Source organism: Bombus vancouverensis, chromosome 7 (genome assembly GCF_051014615.1).
Source record: "Bombus vancouverensis nearcticus chromosome 7, iyBomVanc1_principal, whole genome shotgun sequence".
NCBI lineage: Eukaryota > Metazoa > Arthropoda > Insecta > Hymenoptera > Apidae > Bombus > Bombus vancouverensis.
In genome coordinates, this window is record NC_134917.1 from 3320361 (window position 1) to 3335986 (window position 15626).

At 35.6% G+C, this 15626-nt stretch overlaps 2 protein-coding genes and 1 long non-coding RNA gene across 14 annotated transcripts in view; 2 read left to right on the plus strand and 1 right to left on the minus strand.

Moving 5' to 3' along the window:
* The window catches only part of PIP5K59B (Phosphatidylinositol 4-phosphate 5-kinase 59B), a 39087-nt gene extending 38458 nt beyond the window's left edge, over positions 1-629 (minus strand). For all 12 annotated transcript variants that reach the window (XM_076620280.1, XM_033347809.2, XM_076620278.1 and 9 more), the window contains exon 1: positions 497-629. In XM_076620280.1, coding sequence (XP_076476395.1) covers positions 497-608 — 112 coding nt within the window. In that variant the 5' untranslated portion in view covers positions 609-629. The remainder of the gene's footprint in view (positions 1-496) is intronic.
* A 361-nt stretch (positions 630-990) lies between these two features.
* LOC143302956 (uncharacterized) lies at positions 991-7571 on the plus strand. The gene is made up of 4 exons (XR_013058842.1): positions 991-1114; positions 1179-1785; positions 1859-1982; positions 5455-7571. It is a non-coding gene; the product is annotated as an uncharacterized LOC143302956 (long non-coding RNA).
* A 266-nt stretch (positions 7572-7837) lies between these two features.
* LOC117164648 (putative transporter SVOPL) lies at positions 7838-12867 on the plus strand. Its single transcript, XM_033347819.2, has 11 exons — positions 7838-8175; positions 8276-8494; positions 8786-8948; positions 9228-9349; positions 9418-9662; positions 9975-10117; positions 10537-10711; positions 10814-10928; positions 11191-11350; positions 11460-11587; positions 11656-12867. The coding sequence occupies exons 1-11, from the start codon at positions 8109-8111 to the stop codon at positions 11703-11705; spliced, it is 1587 nt and encodes a 528-aa protein (XP_033203710.2). The 5' UTR covers positions 7838-8108; the 3' UTR covers positions 11706-12867.
* Positions 12868-15626: the final 2759 nt, after the last annotated feature.

Below are 15626 nucleotides of genomic sequence, written 5' to 3' on the forward strand. Positions count from 1 at the left end.
CGTGAAAGTTCATTCGGTAGTCGTCTTCTTTGTGTTTGTAACGCGATAGCGGGAAGAAAAATTAGTCGTACTTTCAAGGCGTTTTAAGAATGATTTATAAAAAAAAAATTTGGAGAAGTATGTCTGACAGATAAGTACGATTTTTAGAAGCTTGCTGCCACTATACGGTACGACTGGCGACACCCATCAGCTGTCAAATAGCGAACTGGATTAAGCACAGTGTAGCCCTGAAAGAGCATACTGGGTTGTCCGGTTGGCGACTTAACAAAGGACGGAACGTAGTGCGGGCATGCGGAAGCGAAACGAAAATCCGATCGGGTAAAATCGATCGATCACGCCTATCTCGTCACGTCTCGCGGCGCAAATGCCCCGCACACCGCGAGAAACGATACCCGTTGTTATAGGCGTTTGAAATCGCGTTGCTTTTATAGGTTAAGTCGTGACACTTGTCCGAGAACTAACAAAGGAGTTTTAACGTGGATAAAGGGCTACTCACTGTCCTCGTCCGCGTACTGTTCCGGTCTGAGATGATCCTCCGTGGCCTGTGCCGGGCCAGAGAAGCTTGTCTCGACCACTTCGATCACGTCCACATTGTCGCCTGAAGCCATTTTGTACGTGCGTGCCTTCTTTCAATCGACCGAGCGCACTGACTCACGTACGACGACGACGATCTTCCTGACAGTTTCGCGAAGGCACCTCCTCTGTCGTCGCTTTACATGGCAGCATCTTTCGAGTTCGAGAAACACGGCACGTTCAAGCCGACATATATGTAACGCGCACTCCCTCACGAAACATTTTTACGTTTCACTCGCGTGTCGATCGTTTTACTACGGTGGAGAAAAAATATCAATGATAAACGGCCTCAAAGGCTCTCCAGCTCCGGGCTGAGAACACCCACGAACCTCGAGAGCGCCTCCGGCCTCCCTCTGCTCTTCGTCTATTGACCGGACGCCATCTTGCCCAGATTTCACCGCCATCTAGTGGAAATACTTGCAAGCTACACGTACAAGATGTCTTTATTATAATCGCGTGTGTTTAATGACTTATAGTTTACATATCTTTGTATATGTATGTATGTAAAATATTATCAATTTGGCAAGTTGAAGAAAATAAAGTGAATAAATTAGCGAATGATTGCTAAAAATAAAAGTTCTGTTTATAACATGTTCTCGTTTTAGATATTTACCTACGGTAGATCTTTCGCCGTTCGAAGAAGTGTTATTTCAGTGAAAAATCTTGAATACGATTCGATGATTATGTCGTGCTAGAAATAGATATTGTCTCATGAGAGATAAAATAAAAAATAAATATAAGTAATTAATGACAAACAATAAGTCTAATGTTGTGCAAGTAAAGGTGAAAATCTGTATCTACATGTCTTCCATCAATGAACACGTGTGGCATTAAACGACACTAGAATTACGATAAAATTGTTACGTGTACGAGATTAAAATTACATTACATTATATGCAACATCATGCATGACACGCAATTTATATCGATATATAATGAACCATAATTTTTTTATATTTTATGTTGCGATTTGGAAACCACACAACATTCTATTTTCATTTCTGTTTACAAATAGAAAGTTTCTATATTTGTGCTTCTAAATTAATAACACTGAATATAGCGATAGATAGTGACGATATCGATCTTGAAATTGACTGCGATTTGCATTTGGTCACGCGATGAAGAGGTAAATTCTCAGTTGCCGTAAAAGCGATTTCTCATTTCTTTAATTAGCATTGATTGTTAACATCAGACACAGCAATGTTTGTAAAAGTAAGAACTTTATTTTTTTGTAAATAAACTGCACACAGTTTTATATACCGGGTATCATTCTTATAAATTCCAGTCATATCATGGTTACATTTAAGTGGTCTTCCAACAAGATTCAAATGCAACGAATGATCCTCTTGACCATCATTGGTATGATTTCATACGGAATATTAAAGGGTCACATGAAATACGAAAAAGAGGTAACCATATCATTTCGAATCCTATAAAATTACAGTCCCTGGTCATCGAATTAGAACCATATGCACTTTTCTAACTGTAATATGTCTTATACATACACACTCACACAAATTATTTTTGATTGTCCAAATTATTAATACATATCTACACGATTACGAGTATTTCATTTTATTTAATTTATAATTACACCATGTCAAAAAATATTTTGGTATTCCCAGGTCAGGCAATTCATCTGACTTGAATGCCATTGACAATTTCTGGAGCACAGTTAAATTATTTATTCATCGTTGACCAACATATTTAGCAAAACAATAAGAACATAAAATATATAACACAACAATATACATGAAGCATACTGTAATGAAGGTAAAGAAAGAAAACAAATTATCAACATGTATGTGTATATAAAAAATCGCAGTAATTAATAAATTTAGCTATTAAAATTTGCTCATGCAAATTTCAATTCGATTAAAAAAGCGAGAAATACAGAAAGTTTCGAACACTTTTAATTCGGTGATCAGGGATTGCACTTTCTTTTATTTCCCTTCATGCAATCACCACTCACCTATAATTGATTAATTAGCTCCTAATAATAATAAAGACGTAAACATCAGTCCCTAAAGAAAATTGCAATAGGGAAAGAATAAAACATGCCATGCGAGTTTAACTAAGTTATGAATCATCGTTCAATTTAATTGTTGGCAACTCGCATTATCGGAATGACTAGCTAGCATCTGACGTCATTAATTCATCCGCTCATTAGGGAGCGCATTGATCGTGTGAAGTGTTTTACATAGAAGTTTCGTTTAAGGCTTGGCCAGATGGACGAGATTTATAGCGGGCAATGCACAATTAATTATCATACCGTTCGACGAAACTTTCTTGATTCGGTTCGGTGTGTTTCCTCGGTATTTATCTCTGATTCACGTACTTCTTTGGTATTCGCGTGTGGAAAATCTAACACGCCCCAGCGTGGTTGCATCGCTGATCCAAGTTCAGATATCAGATGTTTATATCACGCGATGCGTTGTACGTATTTGAACCGCGATTTATATAGCGCTCCCGTGATACGACAATTAAAATACATACTGTCACAATGCGCGTTACGATACGCACTCAACGTTGAATTTCAGTCAATGTATTCATGTAGGTACATACATATAGCGACTTGTGAATTTATATACTTGAACATTCACTATAGAAAACTTTTATCAATATATCGTATATTCAACGTTTTGAAATTTCACGAGTACTGTCGTGACTATATTGATTAAATTAGAAAAACATTTCTATAAAAATTGCAAGATATTTATTGCAAGTGTAATATATTTTGCAATTTATTATGTATATTACTAAACACATTTACTATTTAGACATTAATGTTTATGTTAATATCCGAAGTTTTTATATCAGCGTAGAAAACTCTTCTTGATTTGATTTCTAATTCAGAAATTCAGAGCGTATGAGTAACAAACTAGTTCGTAAAGATTTATAAAATAGTGACTTTTGATAACCAATTTAATCGCGTTACAATATATTACTATACTTATCTAAAGACTAAAATCATTTCAATTTATCTTTAATTTTCTAATTAAAATACATCTTGTCAAAAATAACTAAGCATCCGAATACTTTTTAACAGTAGTATATACATATAACGAGGCCAAACAGCGATTCGATATTTAATTAACAACAGGAAACGGATGTGTTGAATTTATTTCACGAATTTTTCGATCGATTTGGCTTTAAGAAACAGAAGGCTTTAGTCTACTGAAGAAATGCGTGACGATAGTTACTCTCGATATAAGGCAATCAGTCGTTTTTAGAATTCGAACAGGTATATTTCTGACCTGATTTAACGACTCTATAAGATAACGCGATGTCTGGTGATCAGCCGGAGGCGTGAATCGATTACTTTTTCACTTTATCACCGGGAAGATGCACTACTCTCTTCGATATCAAACTTCTCATCGATTACATAACGCATTATCGTTCTTTCCGTATCTGGCCGAGTTTCCTCTGGATAAAAACCAATTATCGCGGCGTACGATTTCTGCCTATATTAATCGTCCTTTACCGCTACGAATCCCGCTAGCCTCGATGCCGGAGAGATCGCAAACAGTAGATGAAAATCTATCGCGGTTAAATGGCAAGTAAGCGAATTAAACCGAAAAACGCGATAATGTTCGTATACGTACGCGCGTAGATCCGCAATAGTTACCCATACAGCATGTTTCTGAAAGTTGGCTTCAAACTTCAGGAGTACGTATATAGTAAAATTTAATAAGTATGAGTCGAACGAGGAAGTTATACGGTGTTTTCATCAGCGAAATTCATATTATTTATCTCTGTCTATAGCATACGGTGGCTCATGAAAATACATGAAAAATTAGAGAAAACTTCTATATACGTATATTGTATGTATTATATAAAATATTTAAAAATTTCATTGGCAGTATAATGAGACGTGGCTATCGTGATTATGATGACAAAATTTGACATTAATCTGGAGATTTATACAGAAGGTACACGATATTTAATTACAAGGAAATTTTTAAGTCTTTTATGTAACACACATAATACAAATAATTTCACGAGCTACCGTTTGATATGATATCCATTCACTGTAACAGTCGTATCAGCATGTTTTCTCATTGCAATTAACTAAATAATGTAAAAGTAAATTATGATATAACTGTGAAATATACGCGCGCGAATGCTATAACATTAAAGTGGAAAGCATTGTTATTTTATTACTGTTACCAACAATACGCGGTATCAGTACAATTATATAATAATAATGTGTTTATTACGCTTAATCTAATGATTTATGCACGATAAACATGCAATGAAGTTTCTTATGCTTTTACAATCTCGCAGTTGAAAAAGTCTTGTACATAGCTAACAAAACTAACGATGTTTGAACCAAAGCTTATTAAGACTTATCTCTGTTATAATCAGAACTATATACTTCTGAAATTCGGTATCGATTTTCTGAAACATCCTGTACAACACGGACAGTACCCATGAAAAGAAAAGAAACGGAAAAGGAGGAAAGGACGTTTCCTATGTGTTCTCGATCAAACGTGTTCTTGCTATTTCGCATTAATCCGCATATTCCGTGCTGATTGACCGTACCAGCGTTGCGAGATCAATCAGCTCGATTATTAAGCTGTCGATATCTAATCAGCAATGACCCTACTTCGGTAAAAGGGTGAACTATAGACGTGGTTATCCGTGCAAATACGTATGTATTGCAATGTTATGCGTTGTGTGTATGAAGAAGGACGGAGCCCTCGTTTCTCGCGTCGTCCAGAAATCGTTCGAACAGCCTAAAAAGCAGGTCATTTGTCACGCAACGTCGATTCGGACGAGCCTTAAAAACAGGAAACTTTAATTAGTTCGGTGAGACGAGCTTTGTGCTCTTACGATACGGCCTGACCTTGTAACTCTTTTCCCTCTTTCGCGATCAAGGTGACGGAGTACATGAGCTCGTTGGAATATCGACAGGCGAGAGAAGCCAGCCATGACTACAACAAGCAACGGATGAAGAACCAACAACAGCTTTCGTCCGATAAGTGTCCTTCTGCTACGGATTCGAAAAATACTAATGGTTTTCCGGAAGTTGATCAGAGTTCACATGGAAGATAAAATCAAATGATTTTCTTTCTGATTGTTATACGTAGAATGTGTTGATAATATTTATGCTTGATATTTTACTCCTCGATCAACTGATGTATGGGTATATTGGTATGTAATGATGTTTGAATAAAGATCAAAGAGGTAATAGATAATTATGCTGCGAGTATAAAATAGCATATTAATATAATATGCTCGGCAGAGGCATTCTGTTGAGTCGATGATCACGGTAACGAAGAGCTAAAGGTAAATTTCATTAACCGCCTATCAGATTTCATGTTTACAGGCGATGATTCCTAGAACTCGCATAAACTAGGTAAATAGATATTGGCAAAACTTGCCGCTTCGAAACTAATTAGACTTCGTATTGAAGATAAGAAGTGGAAATGTATAGTTCATTTTGTTTTCTTTTTTAGGCAATAATGCACCTAGCATATATGGATTATGAGAAATGTTCTGTTTTTATTTATTGTCAAATCAAAGTTAAATAGTAAATAGTAAATAGTAAACAGTTCACGATGTAGTTGTATAGTACGGTGAATATTATGTTAAAGATATAAAATATTGTAAAGTATTGATTAACAATTAAAGATGTCAGTATTCTTCCAAATTCCTGAGAAAAAGGCAAACATGGACAAGGGCCGTTTTTGTTGCGAGTCGTTTAATCAAAACGGCTATCAGAGGAGCGTCTAGTATCCAACAGGAAGTAATTGTTTTAAGAAACGGAGAAAAGGAAAGGGTAGAAATTTGACAATAAATCTACGAAACGATGGAACTTTTACGAGTACTTGGATTCTTTGACCATCGCCAATCGAGATTTCCGTGAAGACAATGGCCGTTAGCTTCGCAGGAGTTTCGGCCGTTTTCAACGAGTATCTGGCTGGTATCGCGAACGTAAGGTCAGGGTGGACATGATATTTCCTGTATCGGCCGCAAGACAAAGGAACAAAAGCTGCTGTCAAAGTACGCGAAGCGTGTAAGTTACCACGAGTTAAAAGGAATGGCCACCAATTTGTTGATCGTTAACGCGAAGTTAACTAACTGCATTGCTAATTACGGCGAACAAAGCGTTCTTCTCGTTTTCCTCCTCTGTTCCTCTTGCTTCGAGGAAATTGATTTCGGAAAATATTCGATTTTTTGCTCTGTCTTGATTATGATACAATTGAGCCTCTCAGAGGCCTGACTGATCGATTACATAAGCCCACGATCAATATTCAATTCAAACTTTTATAAGAAGAATCATCGCAATAAGATGACGTAAATCGTAAATCATGAGAAATAGTGTTTATAACATCATCGCTTCTCTATAATATTTAATTTATAGACCTGTTTGAGCTGTTGTTTGGACAGCTTGATTGATGGATTCAAAAATTCCATGCGTCTCTATTCCATATGAAAGGAAAATTTATCTGAACAAACGCGACGTAGTTAAACATGTTTTTATTGTCATACGATATGTTCTATGATTTACTATATCACTATATGACACAATCGTTAGATATGTTTCGCAAAATAATCTCCGATAAGCGAGAAAGGTCGTTGAAATCATCCTTTCCAAGGTGGCGCAGAAAATGTAACGTGTTCTTTTGTAATGTTCGCAAGAATAAGTGCAAAGAGCATTGTTCTTTCAATTAACGAATCAGTCATTTAAGAAAGGAGAGGAGAAATGATAAAGAAAATGAAAGAAAATAATAAGAATTACAAATATTTGATATTACTTCTTTATATTCTATTATTTTTGCTCTCTTTTCGAACAGCAAATTCAAAGAACGGAAAAGAATAATTTAATCGATAAAATCGTCTGTTTAAACCCGATGGGTTTTGCCTTAGTAACTTGGCGTGCAAGAGCAAAAAGATAATTGTATAATTAAAGCCACGTGAGTCGCGCGATGCTGGCTTATATTACGTTTGTGGTAGTTCTATTTGTATTGTGATCCAATTTAAATAAATGTTCAGAAGTTATCTCCAGTTTATGTATATTTCGTAAAAATAATGTAAAAATATACTCAATTAGTGTAGTATAAATATTTAATTGTCAATCTGGAATTCTGCACGTATATCAAATTAATTTTAATGAAAAAAAATGGGAAAAAATAATTAACAAATGTTGATATGCTGAGATAGGTCAAACTGCTGATTACTTTTATAACATTTATTATTCTTTAGTTGATCGATCGAACGATAACTTTACATCTTAATTCGATATGTAATGCCAGTGATGAACTGCTGACGGTTATTTACATAAAAGATAAAACTGTTTGTGAATATCTGAGCCAGTGCACGTGTTACGGCAACATTCTATATGGCTTTCATCAGTTCGTTTAATTTAAGCCGTTTTAGGAGATGCGTGTTACTGTCTCCGACACATTTCTCCGACAGAGTGAAATAGAAAAACGTATACACCGATTCATGCAAAATTCAGAGAAAGGTCCATAGTAGAAATCATCTGGTACACATAAAAATTACGACCGGCGTGGAAAATTATAAAAATGCCACATAGAGTTAGCATCATTGCTGTTCCGGATAAGCTTACCAAAGAGCATAGAAAAGATTCAAGTAAGTTTTTCTCATGGAGAACAGTTTATTTAATCGTATCGTTTTATCGTTCAAACAGATGCTTCTTAAAAGAACATTTTGTCCAATGTATGTCGAACAGATGAAGCGAATCAAAAGAAGAAGTCTGCGGATTTCGAGACAGCCATTGCCGCAGCTGGTTATGGAAAATTTCAATATCTTCTGCTACTGGCGATTATTCCAGTATCATGGGCAACCAGTATCGACAGTTCCAATGTAGCGATGATTCTTCCCTCTGCAGAATGCGATTTGCAAATGACATTCTTTCAGAAGGGTGTGCTAAACGCCATCATATACATAGGTTTGTATTGTAACTCTGTCAAAAAGATTTTGTTGCGACGATCGCAAGTCCATTCCTTGATATATTTGTTTACTCAAGTAAATACCATGATTAACATAATTTAAAAACTGTATAAGTATGTAGTTAACGTCAATCACGTGAGCGACTAGTTACTTGATTAAATCAATATTACTGGTCGCTACAGACTGTTCTTATCCCACTTCTGCTCGATCAGGGCCAACTAGTACGCTAAGTCTAAAATCTTAGTGTCCATAAGAATATATGTTAAAGGCATTTATTTGAAACTTTTAGGAATGATTTCTAGTGGTTTTCTATGGGCTTACATAGCGGATGTTAAGGGCAGGAGAGCCGTTTTTCTTTATGGCTATATAGCTGATGGCATTTGTAACTTCCTGTCAGGGTTTTCACAGAATTTTTGGATGCTTGTATCTTTCAAATTCCTTAGTGGTTTCATGTGAGTTTATAACGGAGATTCTAAATTATTTGAACCCTTAATTGTCAATTCGAGTGTTTAAAAATAATTATTGGATTACGGATAACAATGCAAGGTCAAATTTTAATTGACCTAATTAAACAATTCGGACTTGAATAAATACTTGTTTCATTTATAAAATATTGCAGCAGATATAAAAAATATTTTAAAGTAATTTCTTTTAATATTTAAATTACTTTTTACACTTAAGTTTCTCACAAATACATGAATACGCACAGTGTAATAGATATTGTACGTTAGAATAAGCGGTCCCCATGCTTCCATCGTGGCCTACACTTCGGAATTTTATGGAATAAAAGAAAGAGGAAGAATTTCATTGATCGTCGGTTTTGCCATTACATCTGGAAATATCGTAAGCGCAGGTGTGGTATATGCGAGTTGACATCAAGATAAAACGCTTGTTTATATGTCAGATCACTAAATCTTGTAGTGCTGGCGTTCATCATCATTCCACAACGCTGGTCCATCGTCTTGTGGGACGGTGCGTTTGTCTACAATTCCTGGAGACTTTTTCTTTCCATCTGTGGAATACCAACATTGATCGGTGTTAGTTGTCTCTTCCTGTTTCCGGAAAGTCCAAAGTTTCTCATGTCTCAGGGTCACATGGAGGATGCGTTGAAAGTTTTCAAGATAATTTATAGCATCAACACGGGAAAATCGGCGGAAGAATATCCGGTGAGAAGTTTGAACAATTTATTCAGCTTTTAAATAATTTAACCCACATATGTCCAAACCTTTCGTGATGTCCTACGAAATACTATTACATTTTTCTTTATTTGATATCTAAAATAATTATATTAATTCAATTTTTGTACTGCTATTAGCTAGTTTCTAGAAATGATCATTCATCCCAAGAATATCAGTGCGAACAGTGCTGCAAAAACCTTACAATCATCTTTTTGGAAACACGATAGACATATTTGGATTAAATAATACATTTTTTTTAACAAAAGATTTTATCAACAGTGTCAATGTTTTCTGTTTAAGATACAATATTTAGAAAACGAACTTCCTAAAGAAGGAAATGATAACGACTACGATGGAAAAATAGAGAAGAAGGCAATTTTCTTTACTCCACATTTAAGTCGAATTCTCTTGGTCACAGTCATGCAATTTGGTTCAATGTACACGTGAGTATCTCTTTTTAATGTTTTGAAACGAATTAATATTACATTAACTTTGGAGTAAACACAATTATCCGTGATCGGAAATTGTGTCACAAGGAACTTTGCAAATGGGTTGTTGTTAAAAAGTAATTAGTAGAATGAAATTTTTAATCGATTCATTTTGTCAGAATGACGATGTTTGTGACGAACGACCTTATTTGCTTTATCTATAAATACTGACGTTGCGTTGCTGTGTTCAGTAAAAGACGTAAACGACAAGAAATTGAGAGGTGACGTTTATCAAGACTGATATGAAAACAGTAATCGTAAAAAAATCCACGAAACGTCAGTGAGGAAACAATCTTATCAAAGGACGACATTCCAAGGAAGAAAAGAATACAAATTGATATTAAGTAAATCTTTATACGTTTTTCATTTTACAGAACCAACACGATTCGTATGTGGCAACCTCAACTTTTCACGATACTAGGAAATTTCGATCCAGTGAATCATAATCTAACAGAAGCACATAAATCGACATTTTGCGAGATCTTGGATTTCTTCTCTGTCGTAGACGAAACTTCCGTAGCCGTTGAAGAGAACGTGAACTGTACAAACGTGGGGCAGCCTACTTAGCAAATATTTTTTCATCGTCCCTCTCAGTAAATTTTATTTCTCCTTGTGTTTATCTGATTACATAATATTCTTTGAATTTTCTAGATTGTCGTGAGTGAGTCTGTTTATGTGAATACGATAGTTGTAACTGCCTTTGGAGGCATTCTTATTTTATTGAGTAGCTTTCTACTGAATATTTTGAAATACAGAATCTTACTGTGTAAGTACTTATAATGAAAATTTTATAGTCTAATTATAGTAAAATCTCGATTATCCGAACTGTTTATGGCACACGCTCAATAATTTCGCTTCTGTACGAAATTCTCATTTTGAGCTATTTGTAAATATTAATATTGATCAAATTTTTTACTATACATTATACAATTCCAATAATCAGTATTCTGGTAATCAGTGTATTATACGCTATTGTATTATATTTACACATTTCGCGCTTAATTGATAGTATTAACGTATGATTATAGATATTTCTTACGGAGTAGCATTCTTATGTATAATTTATCTGAACTGGTCGTCTGACACATTACTAACACTAATTCTGACGAGTGTGTTCATTGGATTGACAAACACTACCCAAAATATAATTATTGCTGCAACCGTTATTATGTTTCCAACTTCTCTAAGGTTAAATATAATAATAGTACCAATTAAATAATAATATTAACTAAGGTATTACTATAGGAACATAAAATTCAGAATTTCAAATTAAATTAATATCTTCCATTAAAATTAGAGCGATCGCAGTGAGTCTGGTGATGTCAGCCGGAAGAATAGGGTCGGTGATTGGGAACCTTCTCTTCCCAATTTTACTGGCTCAAGGATGCTTCGTACCCATGATCCAGTTGGCGTGCTTGATATTACGTAAGTTGCCCTCTCCCGTTGTCGAACGTGTCTCTTTTTGAAAATACTATAACTCTTCTTTATTGTAGTTTGCTCCATTTTAACGTGTTTTCTTCCGTCGACCAAGAAAGCTAAATAATAAGAAATACGTAAGATTGTGTTACGATATTTAAGCTTCTCTGAAAGAACTTGCCAATAGAGAAGTTTTTACGTACATACACATACTCTAACTACGAATAATAGATCGCATCGCAGATAGCCTACAGACCTCGTTCTCCAACACTAAACCAAGGAATTACATGTATACTCATCCTTGAATCATTCTAACATGATCAAAATTTCCAAAGCGAACCATGATACCTTTCTTAAGACTCTGATGACTATAATATTCACATTAAGAATAGACAAATTTCAAGAGGATCAAAAATGTAGGAACATTCACAAACTTTGAATATTTAAAAAGTAGGAAGATAAAAGTATCGGATAATTAAAGAAAGACATAAATAGATAAATGAATGATATCAATAAGACGAAACGTACAAAATAAGAGGATAATAGAAAGAAGGATCTATCGAAGCAAGGAAGCACGCGTTCGAAGGCGAATACAGGCAAAAACAACGACAACGATGTTTGTTAGACAATGAAAGGGTGGGATGTTTCCAGTTGGACACTCTTCACGGTCACATTTTCAGGAGAAGATCGATCTCAGTTTAAAACAATGATCGAGCGCGTCGAGGACGAACGCGGCGTTCCTCGCCCAGCGTGAACACGACGCTGCTACGGGGGCCTTGGGTTTCACTTTCGACACATCCTGGAGAGCCCTCCACGCTGCAGCCTTCACCTACATGCTCGTTCTTCTCGATCCCCCGCGTACAACGGCTCCGTTCAGCCGGCGTTTCGTGTGGACGCGGCTTTATCGCGCGCCCGGGATCTCGACACCTTCGCGCTAGCCACGTTGATCGAGTAATTACGCGTGTCCATAAAACTTACCGCGCGTATTACAATGGAAGAATGGGAGAAAGTCAAGGTATCGAATTGATTGCAACGTGACGTTTTATTTTGTCACGAGATGCAGCGATGATGCTTGATATTTGATTTTGGTTTTTGCTTCTTTCGTTTACTTAAACGGCAATCTACCAGTAAACTGGTGCATTCAAATCTCATGCATATATTTTATATTTACTAATAGATTGCAGATAGTAGCGTACATTTTTGTGAAGAATTTTGTTACGTTTAAAGAAACAGAATGTAAGAGAAGATTTGTTTCAATAAATATTATGGATATTTTATATATTTTTGTATAGGATTGTACGTATTTCGTGTATTTTTGAACAATCTAATTTGCCAGAAATGCTTAAGAAATTATGTCTATGTTAATGCATCAATTGTATCATTAGTTTGATCACAAGAATTACTAGAGAAATTCATATTATACACTTATGTAATTCGATGTTATTTGTGTTTATTAGTTTAATTAAGACGTTACAGTTACGATCCTTGTATCATAAAATAAAAAGAATATTTTATAGAATAACTAGATTAAATTTAATAAGGCTAACGGGATACGAATGGCAATAAATGCTACTCGTAAAAAGAAATTAATCTTGTTTTACTTGAGCAAATACTGCGCCTCTTGCGCTACTGATTCTCAATATTATCTTTTAAATAAAGCACAATGAGGCTCAGGGAACTCGTTTACAGCTACGCGTTCACTTGAACCGCATACTTTACTTTCTTTGTCCTAAAGTAACGAATGTAAGGCTTTAAATGGTATTACACAATAATACCACGAGGAAAGAAATTGCTGGGGTAGAATGTGGAGTTGACTGGCGCAGTATACGTTTCGTTGGCGTTTCGCGTAAGAAGCACCCAAGGTGGCGCCTAAGACAGCATTCCGAATAAATTGCGGAACGGAAGAGCGCAGACGTACGCACGTGTCGGAGGAAAAACGTGTTGGCATAGCTTTTGCGTTTTTCTCTCTGGAGTGTTCATCTACTAAGAGCTCCATATTGTTACAACATGGAAAAACTCTTCTACATAACATGGCTATCTCTCGTCATTTACTAAAGAATTCTTCTTAAATTTCTACTTTGACTTCCGAGTAATCTTTATAGATTATAATACGATAAGATATAGATAAGATTTGACTTTCAATTATTTTAACAGAACCTACTACTTATGTATGTGTAAGAAACTATTAGGTTCACTAGGCAACTAATAATCGATAATATAATAAATAAATGAAAACAACTATCGTATGCTTCATAAATGTAAAATATTTGTAAAATGTAAAAGAACAATATTATTATGCAACAATCTAATATTAATCGTAAAATACACCTGAGAAAATAACGGTTCGAGTTTGACCAGTCATCGATTCGACAGAGGAATCAGAAAATACGCAAAGACGAATTACAGGGAATAAAATAACAACATCTCCGGGTGTCTTGTGAAAACGATCGCGTAGATGGGCCCACGGTCCTCTAATCATTCTTTACGGACACGAAGACGTATCGCGATTTCACGGTTGCTATTCGCTCGATCGTTCTTTCTTCCGGAGAAATAGAACGGACGGCGTGGGTACGGCTACCAGCAGCCAGTCGCATCAGAATCGCCTCGATACTGTTAACTCTTGCCGCAAAATCCTCGAATCATCGACGTATTCATCGTTTCTCTTTCCTTCCTCTCTCTTCTCTCTCCTTTGTGTTTCAAATATACACCTTACAAAAATAAGATTTGCATAACACTGACTTTATTTTTATTACTAATTTGTATTCCTACTTTATATATTTCAATCAATGTTATCAATATATGCGCGTAAGAGTTTTCGAATAAATTTTCTGTCTTCAAGGTGTATACTCGCCTTTGGCTCTCACTGTATATATAATCGTGAGAACACGAGACGTCTTATATAGTAAAAGTAATTTATTGGTGCAATCACAGTAAGCGACTCAGCTAAGATTTTAAGGACACTTTATCTCAAACAGAAATAAATTTCGTGGTTTGAAGTTGCAGTAAATTCGTAACTCGTAGAAAATTTCTTACTTATAAATGATTACTGTGTTAGACTGTATAAAGTCTGTGGGAGATCTAAGGAGATTTAGGAAAATATTTTTCATTTAAGTTTTGAAAATGCAATTAGAATTACTGTTTTCTTTTTTTTTTTTTTTTCGAGGGACCACCCTGGGTATGGATTTATTTATTCCATTTCGAAGAAACGAGTGCAATAAGCTTGACAGTTTCTCATGGAAATAGTAAGAAGTATCCTCTAGGCAAGAAACCGAGAATGTCCTCGGGAAACAACAACAAAGGTGTAAAATGACCGCCCTCCGGCTGAAGACCGCACTCCGGTACTGCCTTTACCCTTTAATTTATGACGGTGCCGTCACTGCGAAATTTAATGCGGATTTCATTCGATGAAATTGGATCGACTTCTTTCTGTTTTACAACTTCCTTGAGAAACCTATATCAATTTTAACGCAATTTAGGTAAGTTTTAGGTGTGATTTTCCAAGTCTAAATTTCTCAATATCAATCAATGGATCAATATCATCTATTAAATTTTGTCTGAATGAGAATATTCGTTATATATACAGGGTGGTTGGTAACTGGTGGTACGAGCGGAAAGGTGGTGATTCTACGCGAAAAAAGAAGTCGAAAACATAGAATAAAAATTTTTCGTTTGAGGCTCTGTTTTTGAGAAAATCGACTTTGAATTTTTGCTCGGTACGCGTGCGGTACGTTATAACGGATCTCACTGTAGATCGTTGTCTCAATGGAAAAAAAATATTTTTTATTCTATATTTTCGACTTCTTTTTCTATTTTTTAATTTTTCCATCGAGACCACGATCTACAGTGAGATCCGTTATAACGAGACGTGATAAAGTGGACGCGTACCGAGCGAAAATTCAAAGTCGATTTTCTCGAAAACAGAGCCTCGAACGAAAAATTTTTATTCTATATTTTCGACTTCTTTTTTCGCGTAGAATCACCCCCTTTCCGCTTGTACTACCAGTTACCAACCACCCTGTATGTCGGCTTATCATTGGAGTTAGGGGCG